The 25,886-nt window shown below is 37.3% G+C and overlaps 1 protein-coding gene across 4 annotated transcripts in view; it reads right to left on the bottom strand.

Moving 5' to 3' along the window:
- Nucleotides 1-25,886, bottom strand: part of SDK1 (sidekick cell adhesion molecule 1) — a 412,596-nt gene that overhangs the window by 267,178 nt on the left and 119,532 nt on the right. For all 4 annotated transcript variants that reach the window (XM_056336241.1, XM_056336245.1, XM_056336244.1 and 1 more), the window contains 2 exons: nt 23,161-23,267; nt 18,915-19,062 (listed from right to left, as the gene is read on the bottom strand). In XM_056336241.1, coding sequence (XP_056192216.1) covers nt 18,915-19,062; nt 23,161-23,267 — 255 coding nt within the window. The remainder of the gene's footprint in view (nt 1-18,914; nt 19,063-23,160; nt 23,268-25,886) is intronic.

Genomic DNA, 25,886 nt, shown 5'->3' with positions numbered 1-25,886 from the left:
CAATCCAGATGATGCTCCATGAATGTTACGACACGTTACAAAACATACTGTAATGCTTTATCTCACGCAAAGATTTGTTTAAAATCAGTAAGTCAGTTAAAAATAATAATATACCTTGAATACCTATGTTGAATGAGAGACAAAGCTTCGACCAACACCGCAGTATCAATAATTCATCTACTCTATTCAAGTCAGTCTAATGTGTACGTACAACTGCAGCCACCTTTGACATTTTTTTGTCTTCAGTTATGAGATCCTCTACAATAAATAAAAGGAAATAGGAGGTTCTCCCTCATCGCTAGACAGGAACAAAGTGAAAAGCAAGTTAGATTGTTGAATTTTGTTTCTGAAACAAATGTTCTTATAGGTTATTATTCTATAATATCTGTATTCCTCAAAACAAGAGGAGACATTTAACATTGCAACTACAAAGCCAGGAGTCTTCCCCATGAGACACACAACTGGCTTTGGCACACTGTATTTTGCTATGGCATTATTTATTCCCATATACTGTAAATCAATTTATTGGGTGGGTTTTTTTAATCTATTGTTGAGAATTCTGAAGAAGTTTCATGACAAGTATCTTCAGAAACTTAGATTAAAATGGATGAACCTAAAAATGAAAGCCCAGCATAAAAGTGAGCATGTGAGCAAAGTTAGTAACACACTAACCTCTTTTCAAGAGGAGAAGCAATTCTTCCTGGTCCTGTCAGGGGAGATAAGCACAGCCACAGAATGCTAAACACTGACACCAGTCTAACTGGGCTACCAAAGTCATTGATACTGTCTGCATGTGGTCATATCCTACTGTTGAGGCATTTGGGAAATAAGAATGTATTTTGAAGGAACATATGGTTTATGACAGAAATTAAGGTGTGTTTCCTCAGGGATGAGCTGTGGTTGAATTCCACCATGCAGAATCCAGAACTAACTAGAACACTTTGGTCCTGTGACACTGGTTGCTGCAATATTCCACACATGAGAACATTTTTCTGGAAGCTTCCAATTACCGTGGACTTTTTCTTGGGGATTTTTTTGTACCATTGATTAAAGATAATCATGAAAAGAAAACTATGGCTACTAATTGTTGAAGTTGTAAGGGAATATATTAAGATGATTATCGACTTAATGAATCTGGCATTGAAATACATTTTCCTGATCTGCTTACTCTGTGTACTGTGTCTTCTAACTGAATAATACGCTGTGTTTTTACTCAGCCTCAGTAAATAACAGACTGATCTCTCTTGTTTGCAAATGACAGCAAACATAGTTCCAGGAAAAATAATAAAACAAACAAGCGCAACATGCAATGCAAGTATCAACCATTCCAGTCTCAGTGAAAACAAGCTTTATAGAAAAATGCTTGTTTCAACATACTTAAACTTGATGCCAATTTGTAATTACAATTCTAGTTCTAACTATTTACTAATTAAAATTAATATGGGGTGCAGATTTCATATTAATCTCTTCTTTCAAGTGCAAATACACACAAATAGATGTACAAAGCAAGTTACGTGCACCTTCTGAGGAGGAAAAAGTAAAACAATCAGTTAAACAGTCCACCCTTCCTCTAATTTCAGGAAAGCTTACTATCCCTGAACAAGTCTTTAATGCATTGTTTTCTTGTTCTGTCTTTATTTGCTATGTGTATTGAGAATAACCTTTTTCCCCTGAATGAGCATAGAGGGAAAACTGGTTGGTTTTGACTTCCTACCATGAATCTACTCTAACTATTCAAAACTTTGCCTGTCAACCCACTCTTTTACTTCACGTATATATTCCAGCTTCACTTCTTATCTTCCTGATATAAATCCTTCTTTCTAGGCTCTGGAAATTTTGCACCATACATCTTTAACCACTTTTGATCTCCTGAATGATATAAGCACACCCTTGCAGGAAAAAACAACGAAGGGCCAGAGCCCTAAGTCTAGACTACTGTTTGAAGGTTCCTAGTGTGAAAATTGAGTGTGAATATAAAACATTTAAAGGTGCTTCCTGGAGTTCATCAGAAGGCTATGATCTTACCTGGACGTAGCCAGGCTGGAACTTCAAGTTGTGCCACAGTGAGCAAACTAACCAGGACTAGTTTTTTAAACACACTAAATGTAGCATATGTTACTCTTCTGGGACAAATGGTCTGTCAGCAGCAAATACAGATGATTTAAAAAAATTGATGTTGTTCTTAATTTGTATGGTCTATACAGAAGAGTTGCACAGATGATCAGTCCGTAGCCGTTCTTGACATAACTTTAAAATTACTTATGTTCTAATGCTGTACACATATTAACTAATTAATCTCACAAAATGTGAAGTAGATTTCTAAGTATTAGCATATGCCTTGAAGCATGAGATTTCATTACCTTTATCGTTATTGTAGCTTTCATAAAGATAAGTGTTAACAGTAACATAGAATGATCCAAAAGAAAAAGAGGTGGTTACCTGCACCTAGAGCATTTGATTTTAAAATCTTCTAGGAGCTGCAACATTCCAAAGCTTGAGTGCAAATACACAAATAAACATTTATGTAAATCTACTGAACAGATCACTGATACAACTAATGGTAAAAAAACATAACAAAACCAAAACCCAAACCCCAGGCATTTCCCTTATGTCTTTCATGATTCAAATACTGTGTTCAATAAGGCTTTTCTAATATCATTGCAAATGGCTGCAAATTCTGTTCCAATTGCCAGGAAGATAACTAAGACACAAAAATTACAAGACATGGTTCAACTGTCTTATCATATTCTAAAAATATTAGGACATGTTCCTTGTCATTCTCTGGATTACTTCTGTTTCTGTATCCCGTACAGATTTGACCAATTATATTTGACAATTCTATATGAGTATATGCAAATAGGTATCTGCAATGGTATTATCTTATTTTTTTGTTCTTAAGGCACCTAATATTATCTTCACTACAAACAAAACTATGAAATTGGCAGATGTTTATATTATGAATAAAGGAAAGGAAAGTAGAGATTTCAAATAATACAGTTGACTACTGCTCAGTATTCTGAGTAGGAAACCAGTTTGTTCATTACAACAATTAGTTACAAATGTTACCTAGAAAACACAGATATGTGGTTGCTGTCTCTCAAATCTTTGACCACTGTACACAGAAGTCATTACAGAAATGGAACTTTTTAATGAGAAGCAGTGGCCTGAATTTTATGGAAGTATAAATCTAATTTCCGTTTTAAACAGTTGATATTTGTAACACAATTATTTTCATCTTGCAACATTGAAGAGAAGTTGAGAGATTTGTAAAAATGTAAAAGAAAAGAACCTCTAACATTATAATGTACCATTAAGAGTACAGTCAAGTGACTGTGTCATAAATGCCTTTAAAATCCAACTGCATTGCTTTTCTTCACCACTTAGCAACTTTTTCAAAGACTGTTACATATAAGAATGAGGTTATCTTGCAAAAACTGTTTATTCAATTAAACAATGCTTAACAATTTTTTAAAAAATCTTCAAACAGAGAACAGATCCTATAAATATTTATGCAAATAAACGCAGTAAGTTCATCACATGTTCAAAGAGAAGTACACAGTTTAGCACTGTTCCATTAAAACACTACACAGGGATCATGCTTGCAGTACAGTAAGCAAAACAATTCAAGGGCTCATTAAGTGCCCAAGTCTCCCAAGAATACAAAAAAAAATTTCCCTGAAAATCCGAGTTTTCACAAAATTAGAAAATGAAATTAACTTACACGACACGCTTATTAATTTTGCTAAGTTGTATCAACAAAGGAGTGGATGAATGAGAACTACATAGTACTACATTAGAACTTTCAAAAACTCTAATAATCTGGTATTAAGAAAACTGCATTCTCATAGAATAAGATGCAAAATAATGAGATGTATTAGAATTTTGACTGAGGTAAAATTAATCATTACATACAAATAGTCAATTCAGAGTTTGGCAGAGTTAATTGTGGAGAATCCTGATGTTTCTATAATTGGCCAATGTTGAATAATTAAATTGTGATGCGGCAAAATTGCAAAGCACAAAGCAGTATTTATCTACTCATGACAATTGAACAAGGAAGGCTGAATGGAAAAATGAACATTAACTAATGGAAAACACTATGGGGTTTCGGAAAGAATAACATAAACTATTCACATACCAAAATGCCTTAGAGCAATTCTGATATAAATTAGTAGGCAACTCAATCTTCTCTTCTGGTTTGTTCTATTTTGAACTATTCAAGAAAGGTTTCCATTTTTATTTTTTATTTTAGTTCTGCTGCCGCTAATTCTTCTCAATACACTCATTTAAATTAAAATGCCATTGATACCACAAAACTGAGACTGTCTCAGACCTGGGTTCTTCACTTAGGCAGGGCTCTGAAGGAGCACCCTATTGCTCTCGTGGGTTGTGACATGGGCTGGGGAAGCAACGCTTCACTGCTATGAAGGTTGTTATTTGCCCACATGAAGGTACTCCAGCCCCTGCATACCTCTGCCCTGCATACCTTCCCCTCCACTCTACGGCTAGGTACAGGGCAAAATAATCTATAATAGCAGAAGGACTAAAGTACAAAGACCTTCTTCAGTGTGACTATATTAAAGGAGTAAGGAACTGTTGGAACAGAAAGTAAACGTCAAAGTGAAAGGGTGCACCTTCAAAGCTCACCCAATGCACTATACTTAAAAATGTAAATTTAAAAAACTTATTAAAAAACTAGGTTTTATATTAGCATTTATAAAGCACAAGCTCAGAGTCCTTTTCACAATTCTGGTAAATCCCTTTTGCACTTTAATAAAAGAAGTTATTCAACATTTGCATGTGGTAAAGACCCAATGGACTCTTTTTATTTTTAAGGTCCGCATGTGAGTAAAAGTGCAACCCTTTCGAAAGTACTTTGATGTCACACAAAGGAAGGTTTTATTATTATGATATTTCAGAGGCATAAATGAAGTACTATGGAATTAAAACATTTAAACTATTAGCAAATCATCTGGCACAAAGTTGGGCAGGACTGTCGATCTGCTTGAGAGCAGGATGTCCTCTTCACCACTGTCCTCTTCAGTGTCCAGTGCGAGAGGCCTTTTGTACCATTCCTCTCACAAAGGTCTGGACCTGGAGTGGTAACGGGTGGCAAAGATCTGGCCCTGGCAGTCAGGGGCTCACCCTCGGTCACTCTGCAGGTGGCACCCGGCTGGGGGGAGCTGCCCTGCTGGGGGGCAGGGGGCTCTGCAGGGGGGCTGGGCAGGCCGGGCCCAGGGGCCGAGGTTCAACCAGGCTCCGTGCCGGGCCCTGCCCGTGGGTCACAGCAGCCCCCGCAGCGCTGCGGGCTGGGGCAGGGGGCTGGGAACTGCCCAGAGGGAAAGGGCCTGGGGGGGCTGGCCAACAGCCGCTGGGCAGGAGCCGGCCGTGTGCCCGGGTGGCCAAGGTGGCCAGCAGCAGCCTGGCTGGTACCCGAACCAGCGTGGCCAGCAGGGCCAGGGCAGTGCCCGTCCCCCTGCACTGGGCACTGGTGCGGCCGCCCCTCGAACCCTGGGCTCAGCTGTGGCCCCTCACTGCCAGGGGGACGTGGAGGGGCTGGAGCGTGTCCAGAGCCGGGCAGGGGCTGGGGAAGGGGCTGGGGCACAAGCCCTGTGGGGAGCGGCTGGGGGAGCTGGGGGGGGTCAGCCTGGAGAGCAGGGGGCTCGGGGGGGACCTGATCGCTCCCTCCAGCTGCCTGACAGGGGCTGTGGGCAGGGGGGATCGGTCTCTGTGCCCAGGGAACAAGCGATGGGGCAAGAGGAAATGGCCTCAAGTTATGCCAGGGAGGATTAGATGGGATATTAGGGAAAATGTCTTTGCCAAAAGGGTGGTCAGGAGTTAGAAGAGGCTGCCCAGGGAGGTGGTAGAATCACCATCCCTGGAAATGTTCAAAAAACACACAGATGTGGTGTTTAGGGACATGGTTAGTGGTGGGCTTGGCAGTGCTGGGTTAACAGTTGGACTTCATGCTCTTAAAGGTCTTTTCCAACCTTCCAAACTATCTAGCTGGGTTCCTTAGAGCTGTCAGTATACTAACTGACCATTTTACATCATGCATATGCTCTTTATATCACAGCAACAAAGTGCAGCAAATACAATGTGTCATCTTTGCTTTTGGTGTAAAACGATCTGTCTGTGCTATCTAATACAAACCTATCAAAAGAACAAAAAAGCATTGCATTTGACGAACATGCTATTTTACTATAGAAATGATTAAAATTCACACCTATCAGTAACAATGTATTAGAACAGATTAAGTGAACATCCCATTGGGGACAGCAGGCTTCAGAGTAGATGACAGCAGTCTCAGAGAACCCAGAATTCATTACTACCTCTCAGAGAAAAAAAAAAAAAAAAAAAAAAAAAAGAGAACTCTAAAAGGTGTTCCTCAATCAGAAAATTTCCTACCAATGAAATAATTTTGCTTAAATAATTAAAGACATAAGGAATGACAGTCTGATTCTTTATTCAGCCAGTATTACCTCTATAGGTTTCATGACAGAAAACAAGATATATTTTACATACTAGTTTTTCCACTACGTGCTTGATATTTTTTTTCCATTCTGGAATTGTTTCTTGAATCAAAGTGGCTTCCCAAAGAGACAAGAGGATGACAACTGAAATTGTACCTTTATGAATCTTGATTAGTGAACCTTCAGCACCATAAATTTTTTTATTTAGGGAAATTAACACTGACAGCTACGGATTAGAAGCTATCAGGCATTAAAATATTAAACCGCCACTTCTCTTTATTTCACTATGACAGGAAGATTTTGCTAACTCCCTGTTTTTATTAAATTATCGGTTCCATATTAGCTTATTTCTTGTACTGGAACTTTTAAATCACCAACATACAATAAAGGCCTGTTTACAAGAGCTCTTCAGGGTATTTTCACTACGTCTGCTAAAAGATTTCTTAAAAATAAATTAATATACTCTTCAAATAATGTTGTTGAAACCATAACTGGGTCCAGTCAATACCAGATTTAGGACCCAGCAAAGCAGCTGCACAATATTCTCTGCTCACGCTGTCTTGCTACGCACCCTTAGCCATTACTTACCAGGTTTTTACCATCCCCCTCATTGCAGCATGTTTTTAACTACATGTATCTATGCAGACAAATCCATCTCTTGGAAAATATAGCTTGATTTGTTCATAATTATGCTAAATATAAATAAATTATTGATAAGCTGACACAAAGATGTGAGGGCAGATACTTAGTTTAAAAAGTGGGTTTTGTGGTAAATACTGCAACAGTGAATGACACGATCTAAGATCAGTTCCTGTGAAAGCACACACTACATGACAAAGCAAGGACTGAGAATTTTCAAGGTACTTCCACTAACATCGGTGCACTTTAGATTTGGGACAGAAACAGTTTGTGATGAGGGATACAATCAAAGATATAAAGACTAGGCAGAGTTGCAGCAGAATTTGCAATTAAATGCTTTGATTTTGGGATTAACCAACAAATCAAGGAACTGTGTCATTTTACTAAAGACAGTTAATTTATCTAAACTTGACCAAGTAAGATCCAGTTTATTAGTAGCTGACAAACAGGGCTAGGGTATATTTTTTGCTAGCTTTTCCAGTAGTTTTATGAGATGCTTCACATTAGTGGAAACTCTTCAGAGATAATATGAAAGCCTGGGGAAATGAGCATTTCTCCCCTTGTACCTCAGCACTAGTTGGAGCATCTAACGATTTCCCCTCTCCTCCTGTTTTGCAAGACAATTCATCCTCAATTTCATTTCAGCATGTTTATTACTACATATGATCTATTTTGCCCCAAAATACTTCCTAGTAAGCCAACTTCCAGCTGTGATGACAAAAATAGTGTTAGAAGATGGAAGAAGATGATAGGGTTGTTTGTTTCGTATAAGGTTTTGTAATAGAACAGCTTTTCAAGATTTGACATTTGTCTTAAACGGCTGCCTTGCTTCTGAACCAAAATAATGACAAGCTACGAAAATAATGGGTTTCATTCTAAACCAGTTGGAAGACAAGAAAAAAAAGCTGGCTAGATATGCATTGTAAATACTACAGTCAATTAGTTGCCCAATTATTCTCTATGATACTCAAATACTCCATACAAATCTACAGCAAAACAGTATATTAAATCTGCACTACTACTGCTACTACTTACTGATTTGGTAAATGGGGTTTATAAATGATGGTGGTTAGGTGACTACCATTTTTCTCGGATTTGCCTCCTTTTCTTCCTCTCAGACAGCTGTCTGGGCTGAGGTATGGCCAGTGCAGACTCAATCCAGATTTCTGCTTCCCTCCCAGAGTGAAAGGTAACAGTTCCACTATGGAGGGAGCACCAGGGAGCAGGATGGGCACATGTGGTCACGCTCACCCACAAGAGGAGAAGACGGCAGATGGGGCCAGTGGCAGAGGAAGGAGACAGGGAGCAACAGCAACGTCTGGACAGGAACTGAGCAGCAAGTACCGGACCCCTGAGTTAGGGGTTCTTCAGAGAAGGTGACAGAGAGGGTAGAGAAACTTTGGTAGAAGATTTGTGCAACGAAGAAAATGTTTGGGGCACATAAGGCAACAGCTTTAACGGGAGATATTAACAGAAAGGTAACAAGGTGTCTAAGTGGAGAGGTGAGGAGAAGGGAGCATGTCTGAGAACCTGGCTGTGGATGCCAGGAATAGTTAGGCGGCAGGAATTAGAGAAGTTTCATGGAGCTTTGAAAGAGCAAGAATTTGGAGTATTTGAGCTCTGGAGCAGGAAGATGACCTTCAGACTTTGGGAAATTATTGTTCTGGGGGTAAAAGGTGCGGAGGGAATAGGACTTTGAAAGCAGAAACTCTGGGTAAGATTACCAAGGGACAATACTGTACCTGACACATGTGATAGTGGGAGTCTTCACCTATCTTTTGCCCCCTCAAGGGACATTTTTCCATTCTTTTTTATCACAGTCCTAGTTAAAAGAATAGTGAGGACACTTGATAGAAACATCCGATATTGACTGCATATGTTAGAGACTATCGACGTTTTCTCTCTCCTTGATTATAAGATTTCTGCTAAGTTGTGAAAAATATGAATAAAAATATAAATAAATTAAAATGAAATGTACATAGAATTTTAAGAGTGTATTATGAGGTTGTTGCTGCAATATCTGTTGGGTAAACAGAAAATACAGCTGTCTAACAACAGCCATTGAAATTTATAAGTATCCCAATAAACTCTGCTTCTTGTTGCTGCTAAGGCCAGTTTCAGTTTCCATGGAAACAGATGATGGATTGCCAAAAATGAGATTTGATGTTTTAAAATAATCAGTGATTTGAACTAGTGGTTATTATGAAAGTATTGCACTCTTCTTCCAGTGAAGAGGTATTATGCTGAGAGTAGGAAAAGAACACATGGCAGCTGGCAGGCAGCAACAGAGCTGTTAAAATTCTTGCAAATGGTACTGGTTGCTCAATAACAACAGCAAGTGCCGTTTCTTGCAAAATCATTGAGCAAAATCTAGCAAAGCTCTTTTTTAAAAAAGTGAATAGCCTTTGAGGTTTTGGAGAAAAATACATAAGATATTGTTGTACAGATCTTAGCTTCAACACATTCAGGTGTTTTTCCTAAATAAGGTCTCGTTTATACCTCTATTTTGAGAAATCAAGTAGCCACGAAAATACAGGCTAGAAATTGCTAGATATTTCTTCTCCTGTTTTTTGAGCTATGAATTTATTTGTCATTTACACATTAGGTTCCAAATCCTATAAATAAGCCACTACAAAGACAAAATGTTGGCATTGTTCGGTTTTCCAGTGACTGGGGGATAGGTCGAGAGGAGATGTATGTTTGGGAGTGATCAGTGGCAATATCGGGGGCGGGTTGGTGGGAGTTTGGATTGAGGTCAGTAAGATTTTGGGGAAAGAAATTGCTGAACAGTGAGGCAGCTCACGGAACAGGCATCGGAGCTTCTCGGGTCTTTTGAGGAGACTGGCTTTTGTTCCTATGGGGCTTCACAATAAGATGGTGAAACAAGTATAGGCCACACTCAAGACACTTGGCACTTCCTCTGCCATGTGGGTGAAAGCTTAAGACCACCAATCCCAGACCACAGTCTTCCCAACTCCTCCTCATCCACCCTCTCCTAGGATTTGCAACGGTTTCCCCAGGCCAAGGTATCTTCTAAGTCCCTCTCTCTGTTTTTCCTTTCCTCCATCACAGCTGAACACCACGATCCATCTCTCTCCCAGTATCCACAGACTTGACACGTGCACCTGTCTTGACCCAACTGTACAGTTTTCTTAATTTCTGTGCCGACAGCATGTATCAGCCGGGTGGAAGGGAAGGAGAAGCACAGACCTCCTCCACCATTTCCCGTTCTTACCCTTTCCCCTTGCCACTGCTATGCCGAAAAGTAGGCTGGTCTGTTCTACTCTTTCCCCACTCCAGCGATAGGAGTTTAGAGGGAAAAGCAAAGAGAATAACAATGAGCAAGCAAGTGATGACTGTGGTCACCCCAATAAACAGATGTCCTGTTTGTCTATGTCTACAATTGGTCCTGACATGTAAACCAACAGATTTGTGTAATACATAAAAATAGCCACAGGCATAAATTAAGAAATAAAAGGTAGTGCTAACATGCAGCAGACAAATAGCTTTCATATGAATGCTGGCAGTTTGACTGTTTTTTCTCACTTCTAATTGCAAGATGCCTTTACAAAGTTTCACCAGAGCCAAAAAATCACCCCTCTCATACAGATCAGATACATCCATGAAACCTCAGACCAAGCATTTACAATTTATTTAAATTCATTTTGAATCTGTTAAATAAAGGCCAAACACAAAACAGCTAAAGATTCCACTCACAACTAAGGATCAGAGATAAGCCATAGGCAGGCTGCCAGCTTCTTTCTTTCTCTGCAGCATTAATTAATGTAAGGTCTGCTTCACATTTGCTTCCATGTACCAAAATCTTTAAATTCAAGTTGAATACTGTTAACAAAGTAGACTTGATGCAAATCAACCACAAAAGCCGCAATACATCCCCAGAGTGCAAAGTTCTGTGGTTTTTCCCTTGTTCCTGAATCACACAACTGTTTTCCATATGAAAGTAAATCTGCCAAAATGGTAGGCTTTTAAAATTATTCTACATAATTCTGTATTATAAAATTACAAACTTGTATGTCTTAACACCTTTATGCATCATGCAAAATTCCATGAGAATCATGAAAAAGACAGCATTTGTCCATTTCTGCATAGAAAGAAAATTAATAATCCTTTGTAGTATACAGCCAAAAGTACTGACAGAAACATTTTACTTCAGTCAGTTTTGATTAATAAAAGTTAATTGGTAAACATAAGACATTACCTTCTGCTATATTTGATAAGTCACAAGCATTTTGCATCTATTTCCATAAAAACAGAGATATGTAAGGGATCATAGGAGATAAATTATTCCCAGGAATTTTTGAACAATTGCCACTTTTTAAGCATAAAGCAACAGTTTTCTGTTGCATATTTGCTCTTAAGAATGACTGCAACACTTTTAAATAGTCTTGTCTTGGCAGCATATTGAAGTATTTCTGTTTGTAGACAGGGTAGTTCAAAGACGGACAGAAAAATGTTTTTCCACAAAAGCATGTAAGTTGTTACAGGATTATATTCGCGATTTGTCCCTAATATCATAATGAGTTCTGATTAGGAAATTCAGCAGATGCAAGAAGTGAGCCTCAAAGTACAATGACAATGAGTCTTCATGTTTACCCACCTCTAAATTGGATATGATTTTTAAAAAATAGTGCATAGGTCACTTTCAAAGAGGAATGCTATTAACACTTTTTTCATAGTCCATATTTTCTCTCTCACAGTACATCTGTCCCCAGAAAGCAACAAACTCATAAATCAATTTCTACTGCAAGCTGTGATAACTAAATCATACTTAGAGCATAAAGGTTTCCTTCTAGTGACACTTCCATTCCCTTTGTTTTACAAATTCAAAATCTATGATTAATAAATGTAGTGGCACATAAAATGATTTTGTTCTTTAAATGTAATCATCTTAGGAAAAACAATATCCGACAGTCAGATTTTCCTCTTAGACAGTGATCTTTAAAGTTTTATTGAAATTTACAGCTGTTGAAGACTGTGCTGAAAGATACTGTGAGTAGCTGAGGCCCATTAAAACACAATATTAGTTCCAAGCATCCACACTTTTTCTAGCTAAAAATAGATATTTTACAGTGCTAGCATAACGGCAGCAACTTCCCTTGGCTTATGAAAACATATATATATATATATATATATATATATATATATATATATATAAAAAACCCTTGGTGGTTTGTGGTCCAAATTTGTAATGAAACATTGGTCAAATCCCAAAATGTGCCTCACATCTCATCAGTCGGAGTGTCTCTCTTGGGAGGAATCCACTTCTAAATCAGCCTTGCTAAAAGGCATGTTCTTTGGCAGAAATTTTTTCCTCTGCTGTCCCTCTTCCACCCCATGATGGGCCGTGTTGCTCCTATATGCCCTGTATTCAGCATATACATTATCCCCACATATGACTCGGTCTTCTCCTCCCTTCCTCTAACCAACACATGAGATTTCACCCTGAAAGTTAAGAGGTCTGAATAAACTAATTTTTGAAACATATGTTTAAAACCTGTGGCAAACAAATTATGAGCAGAGAGAAAAACAGTGAGGTTGAATCTAGACAAGTCAAACAGCTTTAGAAAATAATCCTGGGATTTGCTTACCCCGAGGTGTTAACGTTTTCCTCTACTGAACACAGTAGACAATGATACTCAAAACAGTCCACTGACAGCATCCAGGACTACTCAAACTGAGTGCTTGAAGAGATGATGGGAGATTTCCCTATGGTCTTTCATATGCATATGGGCCTTAGGGATAACAGTAAAATTTTATGTAAGATGATTCCTAGTGCTGCCGGTTCCTTCAAATTCAAACTACTCAATGCAAAATTTGGTTAAATAAATGAATAACAGGGTACTAATTAATTTTGATTTAAGGAAATAATTTAATTCAAAATAAAATAGTCTTCTTTTTTAGGTACTGACTTCAAAATTAATGTGGAGCTGTAAAAGGTATTGACAGATAAAACCAGCTTATAGAGTTTTGTCACATCTCTTCCTGCTGAGAGGTGTCACTCCATGATGTGAGCAAACTTCAGATATCTGCACACTTCTTCTTTTTCCCCCTCAAAGTATTGCTCAGCTAATATGCTGCGAAGTTGACAGTCTCTGAATTTATTGTTCACTAATGCTAATCATCACAATTTTAATTAAAGTATTATCTGGTGTATGTGAAAAGTAATTACGTGCAACTAACATAAGTTGTATGACAGGCTAGTATTGTAGGGAAATGCATTGCTGGCACTAGAACTGCTCATATAAAAATGAAGTGGTGTTTGTTTTAAAGTGAAAAATATGTATATGGCTTATATATATTATTTATATATAAATATATAAATGAAATATATACAAATGTAAAATATATATATATATAGATGTAATATATATATATGGCTTTTATATATATGTGTGTGCTGCTATCATCAAGGCAAAACCTAATCTAATGCTAATATCAGCCCAAAATCTGATGTATTATTTCTAGATATTTTACTTTTTCTCATCTTTTAAAGCCTATTTAGCTACAGCTACTTTTTTTTGACACTGTCATTAATATATTTACAATTTTACCTTGACAAATGGCTAGTAAATCTGCACCAGCTTTGATTATTTGCAAGGTGTTATGAGTGTTCAAAACCACAGCAAGTCATATTTGACAGTTGCTCGTGCCTAACATATTTTCATTCCACAATCTGTCAGCACATTTAGTCTCTATAAGAGTTAGTAATGATCACACATATTCAACTGCATAATGAATTGTTCTTAGTGCAAAAAAATAGATATTAAAGCCATGTATACCTAAAGGCAATGCAATTCATCTTCCCTGTCTAGTGAGATGAAGTGCATTTGTAAAGTGTTTTGGTTCATTAACAGTTAACGAAGTGAGAAAATGTCCACCCAGCTGAAAGGGACACCACAGAAGTGCCTTTATATGCCAAAAATTAACTTTCCTGTTTTGTGTCAGACATAATTCCACTAACAAAAGACATGAGTTAATATTCATCTAACTGCAGCTTAGTAGGGGAAAAAATTAGTTTCACTGTAAGAAAGTTAATGAAGACAGTAATAATGTCTTTGTAGTAGGAGTTTTCTTCTTAAAGAAAAAAGCAACAATAAATGAACTGATGGCTACAGTGAACTATTTCAGTGAAAAAGTCCTTCACTTAGAAAAAGGTAAAAAAATCCTCTAAGAATACTAAGAACATAATTCCTCAATACCACAACTGAAAGGCAGTTGTAGACCTTGACCGTGTTACTGTCCTTTGTGCCTCTCCAAGGTACTATGCACGTCTCGCGTAAAGAAAGTTAAATGCGCTCTGCTTTTAGGCCTGATGAAGCACACCCAGGCAAGGCAAGCTGAAGACTTGACATCTCAGAGTAGCAATTTTTTTTGATGCAGCTACCTTTAGAGAGGCTATTGTTTTCTGTAAGATACAAGGGTAAACAGGCAAAATCATCCCATCAGTCAAGACCCTGGATAATAGTGCAGCTGTAATTCCACATTAGACTCCTGGTGTTATTTGGAAAACATTAATCTGTCTAGGTGTAACATGAAGTATTTTCTAAAACTGCTTGGGAAATTTTCATGTAAGACAATAAAAAACCCATCCCAAATCCTAATTCCCCTCCTTGTTTTTCTCTTGCTGTTGATCTTTTGGTCTTCTCTCTGATTCATCACTTCATACTTTCCTAGCATGTACACAGCTTCCTTCTGATGATCTAGAAGCATCCCTTTAAAGTATCAAGCTGAGGCTTTGGTGACAGACAATGCACAAAAGCCAAAATGAACATACATGCACACTGTACTAAGCAGGACAGAGAATGTTTTAGGATTTAACTTTTTAAATACATGCCGTCATGTCACAGTAGCTCTGCTGCAGATTTGTTAGTTGCCTTAAGTCATAAACTCTAACAATAATTCCATGAGTATATGCAGGCCATTTGCTTCACATTCATATATTATACAGGGATTAGGTGACTTTACATGCCCACTCATTTAGGAGGAACTTGTCATGCTATTCCTGTTTTTATCTGGGGGCTTTAACAAAATATTATGGTACCAACACCACTAAAATGGGAATTAATACACAGTTAGTGGCTGCAAAATTCCACCATGAGTTACACTAACAGTTAAATTAAACAGAGTATGCAGTTGGAAAAAAAGTTGTCTGTCTCTCAAAGGAAACTTTCTCCCAGAAAATATTACAACCATGCACACTCACAGAGTAAGATTACCATTCTGACTAAAAAAAAAGGTGAAATCTAAAGTACCCACTGAATCTTTTTTATTTTTTTCCCCAGCTGAAACAATTGACACTTTTCAGCCTAACGATCAGTAAAAGAAACAAGAAATGACGTTTGTTACATCTGGTCATCAGAATGCAGGAATATGCGCTCTTTTGAGACCCTACCTGGGGTACTTCATCCAGCTCTGGAGCCCTCAGCACAGGAAAGACACGGACCTGTTGGAGTGGGTCCAGAGGAGGCCACACAAATGATGAGAGGTCTGGAGCACCTCTCCTATGGAGACAGGCTGAGAGTTGGGGTTGTTCAGCCTGGAGAAGAGAAGGCTCCAGGGAGACCCTATTGCATCCTTTCAGTACTTAAAGGGGACCTTCAAGAAAGATGGGGGCAGACTTTTTAGTAGGGCCAGTAGTGATAAGAGAGGGGGTAATGGTTTTTAAGTGAAAGACAGTATATTCAGACTAGATATAAGGAAGAAACGTTTTATGATGAGGGTGGTGGAACACCGGAGCAGGTTGCCAGGAGAGGCGGTAGCTGCCCCATCCCTGGAAACATTCAAGGTCAGGTTGGACACAGCTCTGAGCAACCTGATCTAGTTGAAGATGTCCCTGTTCACTGCAAGGGGAAGTTGGAACTAGATGACTTTTAAAGGTCCCTTCCAACCCAAACTATCTGATGATTCCATGATCTGTTAGAACTGGCAACTGTGTTAACATGTATAAATAAATAATTATTAGAAAACCCAAAGAACAAGAATCTTATTTGACATACTGTAAAGCATCTTTAAAATAATACATGTAGTGATACCAGATTTTTTTGACAATTCTGCAATTCTGTTATCTTGGCTCCCTAGAAATACAGTACTATTAGAATGCTGAAGGGCTGGAGAACCTCTCTTCATAAACATCCTAAATACTGGTAAACAATGAAAGATAAAGGCATCAGCATTTACTACCTTAAACCTGCTAGGTAAACCCTACTGCTGAGCCAGTTAAATGACATTCCTTGAAACATCTTAAGAATTATCTTTTTCTCAGATCTAGTCTTTACTTTTGATCTTTCATAATTCTCACGTAAGGACAACTTGGCACATTCTCTGTTTCCACATCGGTGAAATGAATTCATTCTAGTGGTTACAGTATCTCTGTGTAAATAAGCACCAGGATTATTGTTATGGCATAAAAATGGTGCAGTGTTAAGTATGTGTACATTAAGGCTTTTGCATGAGTAAGAGTTATCTTGACCAACTATTTAAATTAATTGCACCACTGTCCTCTTTTTTTTAGCACTGCTTATTTCCTCTGTCTACATATACCGCAGGAATGTCACTCTTAGAAATCATTATTACAGCTGACAGACTAGTTGATTGATCTACCCAAATCATTGTCAGCTTGTTTAAGAGCATTAAAAATAAGCTTTATATTGATTTAGCAATGTAAGATAATTTTAATCAGTTTAAAGAGCATCCATACAGCGTGGATGTATCAATTTCACTGATCAGTTTAGCCAGTGATCCAGTTAGATTGATGCATCCGTCTAACTGGACCTCCTGCTAAACCGATCAGTTGCATTGATACACCTCTTTGTGTACAGAAAACACATTAAATGCACAACTTGCTCCACAGATAAGAAACAGAGTTCCCCTAAGATAGTTTTACACTTCTCAGTTTTATGCGCATCCTCTCCATGTGTCAAGTTTTTTTTTTTTATTTATAGGGCTGCCACATTTACTTCCGAATTTCACAGACAGCAATACGTGAGTGGGTGCTGTACAGTGTTTCCAACACTTTGAGGGAGCAGAAGACCTACTGCACAGACTGCAACAAAGATTGGTGTGAGTACTATAAATCTGGTCCTTCCCGAACCTATCAGGCTTACTGTACAACATATATGAAACTTCCAAGGTGATTCACACTTTCAGCCTGTGTACTTCTACTGCAAAAGTGTTTAGAAACTGCTACGCAGGCCAGACAAATGTCCTCGAATTCCTTTCAGATAAAATTTCTGACCAGGGAAATAAAACATATGTGGAAACCTTTATGTATACTTCACTGACTATAGAACAGTTCTAAAGCTTTCCCACTTAAAAGCATTACCACAGTGCTATGAATTACAAGTGATTTTACCCCAACAATTCCAACGAGGTAGGAGTAAGAGTAAATTATAGCATGTGAAAATTAGGATTTTATGTTAATGAATACACAACACATCTCTCCGCTTGCAGCTTTCCCAAACTGTAAGAGAACTCACACAAGTCTCATTTTCAGACATTGCCTGCCTGCCTAGGTCACTCTGTTCTGTTCCCCTGTAATAGTTCCCAAGAAACTGTCTGATACCTGGATAACAAGGTTCTTTCACCATCTGCAAATTTTTGATTTGTGCATTCTCAGCATTGACAAAAGAAAATTTGTAATGTGGCAGGAGTGGAAGAAGTAGATTCTTAATGGTTAATAACTCAGGATTTGTCACTTAGCTCTCTTCAAAAGATTGCCCAGAAACCCATTGTTTCATCTTCCAGCTGTTTCCCATCAAATTACTATTAAATTATTCATAAATTATTACATAGTTTCTTCACATCCCTGCAATGCTAATTGTAACAGTTTCAAAGAGGCTGTAATACTAGCATTCAGGTTTAAATAATGCACATAAGCAGCAGTAAAATATACAGTGTGGATTAATAAAACTAAAATCCAAGAAGAGTTTTTCCTTTCTAACATAAACTCTAAAGACTCACCACCCCTTCCGGAACTTTGCAGTATCTCATTACCATCAGTTACTAGCACAGCTATCCCTTTGAACCCATGAAAATATAATACACAGATAAAAATAACCACCAACGTTCTTGGCATTTCAACAGTTTCCTACTAAATTAGGCAAGTAAAAGAGATTTTATCTACATTTTTTAATGTTACAGCTAACCCCTTCAGTCTCTAAATAAAACTGTGCAGGTGAAAACGCTGGATGGCTTCATAACTGTTTCAGGAAAGGATAAATGAGCATATATTGAAATAATAACTAATCAAAGTGCAAGTGCTGTACCATTAGTAGGTGAGCTGTTAATTAGCCAAAAAGAAATAAACCTGTCATGGTAGGCTAAAAAGATAAGGAAAAAACAAGCAATATTTAGAATTTTTATCATGACAAAAATAGTATTAAGTATAACTCTGTAAAAAAAAAAAAAATCAGTCTCATATTTAAAAAGAAAAACCTCAATATTCATTAAGTTAGTTCACTTGAGTAAATGTAATTGAGAGATGAGCATTTACTTTTCCAAAACATATCATGAAAATGAATAGCATGAAGGAAGTGCAGACATTCCGCGTATCAAGATCCTTATGCTGCACCAGGGCCATTAAAACCACATGAATTATTTTGTCAAACTGCTTAGGAAGTTCAGAGACGATCTTAAAATAGTAATTTATCTCAAACTTAGTATGAACAAGGCTACTTTATTCTCTTTAAACCTTAATTAGTGTACTTAAAATGTAAGTTGTGTTATCAAATACAATTAATCATATTTCAGGGTGGGAGTATTTTGAGGTTTAAACTGACTTACATTCTGCTGCTTGGTATAATCTTGTGCCCATCTCTAAACCATGTCACTTGTGGTCTTGGGTAGCTGAGCATGTGCAGGAAGTTTAGAACTGCAGCTTGTCCTTGAGTAACTGTTTTTCTCTGGTTTGTGTCCATGAAATTTCCCATGTCTGCAAAGAAAAAAAATATATTGAGTGTCCTGGAAGTTTTTTTTCAGTGGACAGAGAAATAACTGTGTTTTCCAATAGTCATTGGCATTGCTATAATTAGTCAATATGACACTACAGATCATCACACAGTTTTCATTAATACAGATCTGGATGAACATAAGGCATAAGCAAACCCAAGTGCTGCTACTGCACACAAGAGGTGCCTCAGTCAGCAGTACTGCATGGCGTCAGTGTTCTTTTGCAATAACTGAGTGTTTTTAACTGCAAATGACATTTTAATGGAGGTTTGTTTTGTGGGTTTTTGGGTTTGGTTTTGTTTTTTTTTTTTTTTAATAAATTCTTGCACAATAGAGAAGAAATCCCTGTGCAATGCAAAAGAATGCAAACAGTGTGTATAATTCTATCAATTTTCTGGTCACCAATTATTCTTGTTTTTATCCTTTTATCCATTGCTACACAAATAAAGAAGCAGTTGTATCACTTATACTGTATCACATATAGTCAGATCCATACAAGTAAGCCATTATACGCAAATGGGTATCAAAGTCACAAGGCTGCAGTCATGTTGGTAGCTGCTAGTTCTCCTGGCACCACACCATGATTTAAATAGTGCTTCTAGATCTTTGACATTTACAAAGGCATCCATAGTATTAAAGAGCAGCTTTTAAAAAAAGAAAATTAATGGAAGAAAGAAAACTACAATTGCAGAACCTCTGTCTCTGAAGGTTTTATTTCATAGACAAGTTCGTGTATCTATGGAATCCTTGTAAAAATTCAGTGAACGTTTTCTTTTTCTTTTGCCTTTTGTATCACATTCCTATCCATTAAAATAAACAGGGCTGTAGTCTCCTACTAATTCACCCACCAAAGAACTTCTATGTATTTTAATTTGCTTTAAACCAAGAAACTGACAGACACCCAGAACTCTTCTGTTTCTGCCACCGAATTCTTTTTGGGTTTTTATTGGGGTGGTTTTTTTGAGGACCACAGGGTTCTCTACAAGTTCTTTGTTGCAGAGAGGGATGCAAAGGACACTGAAATGGAGAAGACTACTACCAGATCTGTGGATGGTAGGAAATGAGAAGAGACAGAACAAGAGCAGAAATTAAAAACACATGGTATTTTAAAGAAGCTTTAATCATCTTTGTGATTTTCAAGTTATTTATTCAGACATAATCAGCATTGTACTTCCTCTGTTGCTCCATATTTCTTACAACTCTAATCAGATCATCTACTTGAAAAGAAGTTTCAAACCGTGTAGGTGGATCTAATTAACTCCACTGTCATATGATTACTTTAGTCTTCACAATCCAAGAGTTTTTAAGCCCATTCTGCAATTAAGATTTACCCAGCAGTTTTCTCACAAATACCTGTTTCCCATTCAGTTAAGTAATGTTAGCATATGTTGAGAACGTTTTTTAAACTATTTAACAAATTCCGTGCTACTTAGAGATCTAGGACATGGAATATACCTCAGACCTTTCTCAGTGCACACTGGAATTAAGCCTTTCAATTTTTCACTAGAGATCTTGAGTTTAAGTGTACTGGGAAGCATCCTCTATCCAGTGGCAAAAATAGTTTCTTGAGAACCCTTCTGAGTTAAGCACCTAACATAAAACTCCCCATAACTCTTGATGACTGGATAAGGTGACTTTAGTAACCCCTGGGAACACTGCTTTCCAATATGTTTTCAAGAATAACCAAAAAGTAAAATATGGTAAAATATCAGGTACTTCATTATATCCACACAGTTTAAACCAATGAATTTAGATCAAAAACATTAAAATACAGAAAGCAGTCACATGGTACGAGTAGTGCCCTGGGTAGTGGAGAATGAGGATATTTAAAACCTGTAGAACACTCTAATCTGCAGGAATACAGTGCAAGTCCAACTGACAAGTTTCACCATAGAAGCTGTATCTGTCACTACAGGTTCAAGTTATACAAGACCTGCTTTGCTTTGTCTCAATGTCTTTATAGGTCAAAATAAATAAATAACTACATCTACTGCTTAATTCGGAGAAAGAAGTCTTAAGAGATAGCTTTTTTAGCCTTTTCCAGCAACAGAAACTACAAATTAAATGAGGAAAAAATTAAAATCAAAGAAAAGTAAAGAATTACAGTTCTTTCCCTCCCAAGAACAACAATATGTACACACAAAAAAGCCTACAGAAACAGAACACTTCACTGCAAATCTTTCCCTCACTCAGAGGAAAATAAAGCTGTCTTTTCAGGAGACAAAATTCTTTAGCAGCACTATCAAGGTAAAGTATTCCTGTGCCTCCTTCTCACCATCATTCCCACAAGCGTTTCCTCAAGAACTGCTCTCTCCACTATGTCAGTACAACTGCCTGTACAGCTGTGTAGGGAATCAGACAGGGTCGGGGGGAAAGAACTATTTTAACAAACCCTACAAAATAATTGCTGGGTTTTTTTAAATTTTGGAGAAGTTTCCTAGTCCACAGCTGCACAAACAAGTTTTCCTGCTGAGCCTAAAGGACTGCATTGCCATACAAGAGTGGGAAGGATTAGTGGATGGAGGAGAAAATTAGCACATTTTTCTCTGGTACTGCTACAAAAATCTTGTCCCCTGAAACCACACCTGTAGACGCAACTGCAGAGGCACAGAGGCTAATCCAATGGCTCACTGCTGCAGAACAAGAAGCATCTCACCCTCACCTTCCCCTGCTCCATTCTTCCCTGCTACCCTTGTTGGAGGTCCCCACCCCACTCCAGTTATGCTCACTTGCATCAGCTTTCACTAGATCCTCTGTGACCTGACAGAATTCACTAAAACAGAAGAAAAATATTCAGAGATGCAATTGCAAGGGCCTGACACACATCAGAGGGAGCACAAGGTCACTAGGAGGGGCACACAGCAGGGGTACAGGGGTTGGTAGAAGGCAGGGAAGGAAAACCCCATTATAGCAGCAGTTTATTTTTGCTTTAGCTCCCAGCAGCTCTGAAACAGTATGACTGAGACGTATTACAGATACAGTAACGTAATTTACTCTAATACAGTAAACTGGTGAATATGATACCAGAACTTACATAGTAGCATTTGCAACTGTTTTTATTTTAAAACACAGGAAATTCCGTGTAATCTCCCTATGACATAGCAATTGACTTGGATCAGTTCCTTGGAATTGAGTTCTAATAAATAATTCAATTTATTTAAATTCCACTTATTAAGTGACACTTACTACTACTGACTTTCCAGTTACTGACCCTGAGGAAGAGAAATTTGATCCATGTATCATATTGTTTATATGCAGTATACAAATCTGTCTTTTTAAAAAAAAAAAAAATGTTTTTACTTTGAAAAAAGAACAAGACCTAGTTTTATCATTATTTCCAAACAATTTATTTGGATTATATTTTCTATATGTTAACTGCAAGAAAAATAAAATTAGAGTATGTACTCATTTCTTAAGTTATGTTAACTAGCACTAACTCCTGAGAAAATCAATTTAACATATCCAATTGTAAGTTAGATATCAAATCAGAGGTCAGCTCAAGAATTCTGCATAGTACGTACTGAAGTGGTACAAATATTGGAGGGTTTGGTTCAAAAAGGTGTTAAGAACAGACTTTTAAAGTTTTGTTAGCAAGGTTTTCATGGTGCAACAACTGCTTGTTTTATATCACAAGGATTACAACCTGAAATCTTCATGGAGCTCTCTCCACTGTACGGTTTTCTTTCAGATATCCTCTCCTGTCCTCTGGTCTGTTATTTTATTGTTGTTGTTTTGATTGATTGTTTGCTTTGTGCTATATGGTCTTTTTTAATCCCTGCATACTCAGGGAAAGGTATAACGGTTTTTTTATGCTACAGCTATCTCCAAATTATCTCATCTTGATGGCTCTTAACGGCTCAAAGCTTGCCCTGAAGATTTAATGTTTCGCCACTTTGAACTGCTTCCCAGAAGACAGCTAGAGTAAGTATGAAACTTCTTGTGATGCAATAATTTTAAAATTTATTAAATATGGTATCTATTAACTTTTCAGGCTAGCAAATGTTATTGGTGTGTTGGTTTTTTAGCCACAAAAATAAGTGGTTAGCTAACGAATCACAGAATAGTTTCCATTCAAACATACATGCCACTTGAACTTCAGATTTTCTTTGCAGCAATGCCCCCATCCTGTTCCGTACGACACACTGATAAAAGCCAGCATCAGACCTCTGCAAAGCTGTGATGATGTACCTGTAAGACAAAATTCAGAATTATTGTGCACTTCCTTCTAAAGGCAAATCAATGCTACTTTATACAGCTTTTCTTATTTCCCCTCTAATATTTCACGTATTGTCTCAAATGCTTATTGTATTTTTTCTTACAAACAGAATTCTCATATAATATCATCTTCAGCTACAATATCACCTGTATTATATAGAAGACAAAATATACTTTTAATCCATAAAATATCATTCAGTCTTAAGATCTACATTCAATAAACACTAATAAGCTCTCCACAAATTCTCTTTCAAAATACAGACTTAAATGTTCTCCTTAGTTTTATCTACACTCATGCGTAAGGCAAAGATGCCTGGTAGTTTGTTCAGAGGTAGCCCAAGAAGACTGCCATCTAAATGTAGGCAGTAGGAAGACTTCCAAGAAATAGCAACCAATGAGAAAAGATGGTTACTACATTGCATGACTACTGCGTAACTCAGAAGAATAATGGAGAAGACATGGTGCACTGTAGGTTGTATTTGTTCTGCCCTTCACTATGCTTAAAAAGTCACTTAGTCCATGAATGCTCGCTCTCCTCATTCAACTATATCTGATTACTCAACATGAAAATGAGCTGATGGGCTCAGTTTTAATGTGAATAAAACACATGAATAATATAGATAATCCTGCATTAAACAAACATTAATCAAAGCGCATATTCCCCCGGTCACCTTCTGGAGATATTATGGTAGGATTAATGAAAGTCTTTATGAAAAGATAAGGAAAAATAAAACTGCTGAATTTTAATCTTCAGAATTTAATTCCAGCAAAAGAAAGCATCTCTTCTCATACTCACATACACTATACACACCCACATACAGAGCTTAATATCTGAACAGGATCAGACAGCATAAAAACAAAGGAGGTAGAAGAAATCTAGTTTAAGTGATAAGACTATAATCACTGCATTATAATTACAATCAAATACATTATAGCAATCAGGTCAGACAACAAAATACAGGGAATTAAACCAGAGCCCAACACTATGGACAAATTTTACCAATGTATTGTGATTCCTAGGAGACCCTGGCTTCCTAAGTATATGAGTTGTAGGCAATCATGCTGCCTGTCTGCCTCTGTGCCTAAGCTGACTCCTGGTGACCTCATTTGTAGCAACCAGCAAATTTTCTCCAGTGATTATGACAATTTGTACTGGGAAAATAAGGAAGACTCAAAACAGTGCTCTGTTCAGGAGTTACAGTAAACCTGACAATCAGTAAACAAATATTGCTGGCCAATGAGTACGTAACTCTGAATTAGCCAGTGCCTCTTGCCTGATGAGCATCCATAGGAAACTGAGTGAGAAAAGAGGTGAAAGTACAAAGCATAAGAGTGTAAGATAGAAATCAATAGGACATAAGGCTTCCCTGCTTCCTTACAGAATAATTTCCTTCTTTGCCAGGTAGATGACTGTTACAAAACATCATTTTTAAGAAAAAAAAATAATTAAGATTGACAAATAAATATTGACAATTCATTTCCACAGTGTATTTTAATAAACAGTTTATAGCTTAACAAGCCTTTCTTCCACCCATAAAGATTTAGTATCGTACTTGGCTAACATTTATCCCTCTGCTTGTCTATTAAATAGAGCCAAAATTAAATGCTTCTTTCTTTGGTATTCATCTGTACTAAGAGCGTAATTCAGAGTTAGTTTTTCTGCTGCTAGGACAAAACAAATCAATTAAATCAGAAGTGTCCTACTTTGGCTTCCCTTTCTGACTTATTAATGTTTCAGCAGTAAACATTCTTAATATGTTGCCTGAGGAAAAGAAAATCTTTTAAAGTCTGTAGTGAAAATCCCATCTACCTTGGAAATTCCAACAGCCCAAACTTACTGAGCAGTTGGCTTCTCAGTGGACCTACTGGGTAACAATGTGCAGGTAAGGCAAGCAAAATGACAAGAACTTAACAAAGGTTTAAAAAAAAAGTTTAAAAAAAAAAGTGATACAGCATATGTTTACATTATTTGAGACTAACCTGAAAATTACAAATCTGGGCAACAGACATTAATGGAATTTCTAATTCCATGTTTACAATTTTCAAAAGTCTTTACGCACCTCATATGTCTGATTATTTTTTGAAAATACATTTTTCTATTGAACTAACAGTCAAAATACTGGGTTTTTTGTGCTATGCTTTCACCATACTTATTTTCTGGTATGCAAGAAGGGATACAAATAGTGTTTTCTAAATTCAAAATAAGACTTTCTTCCGCAGAATGAATTTATATCAAAGCTTAATACAGTTTTTTTTACAGTGAGAAGACATGATTTTGCTTTAATTTTTTCAAGATAGCTCTTCCCATTGTATAGATGCCAGGAGGCTACTTACGGTTCCTGGGGATCTGCGTAAGTACTTGAGAAAGTCAGACCAAACAGCTTCTCTGTTTTGAATGGTACAGCCATCCAGAAAGTGGCTATTTAGAAAGTTTCCATAGAAAGATGGAAAGTGACAAGCATAAAAGAAAAGGAAAGTCTTCAACAGCATAAGATGCTCTACGACCAGGATTGCAGTGAGTTAGAATTTAAAGGATGAAGTAGTATCAAACATCTAAGGATGAAATGCTAGCTAGCACTTACATTTCACTCC

This window comes from Falco biarmicus, chromosome 4 (genome assembly GCF_023638135.1).
Source record: "Falco biarmicus isolate bFalBia1 chromosome 4, bFalBia1.pri, whole genome shotgun sequence".
Taxonomy (NCBI): Eukaryota; Metazoa; Chordata; class Aves; order Falconiformes; family Falconidae; genus Falco; species Falco biarmicus.
The sequence above is the reverse complement of the archived record's forward strand: the minus strand, read 5'-3'. Positions and strand labels throughout refer to the sequence as shown.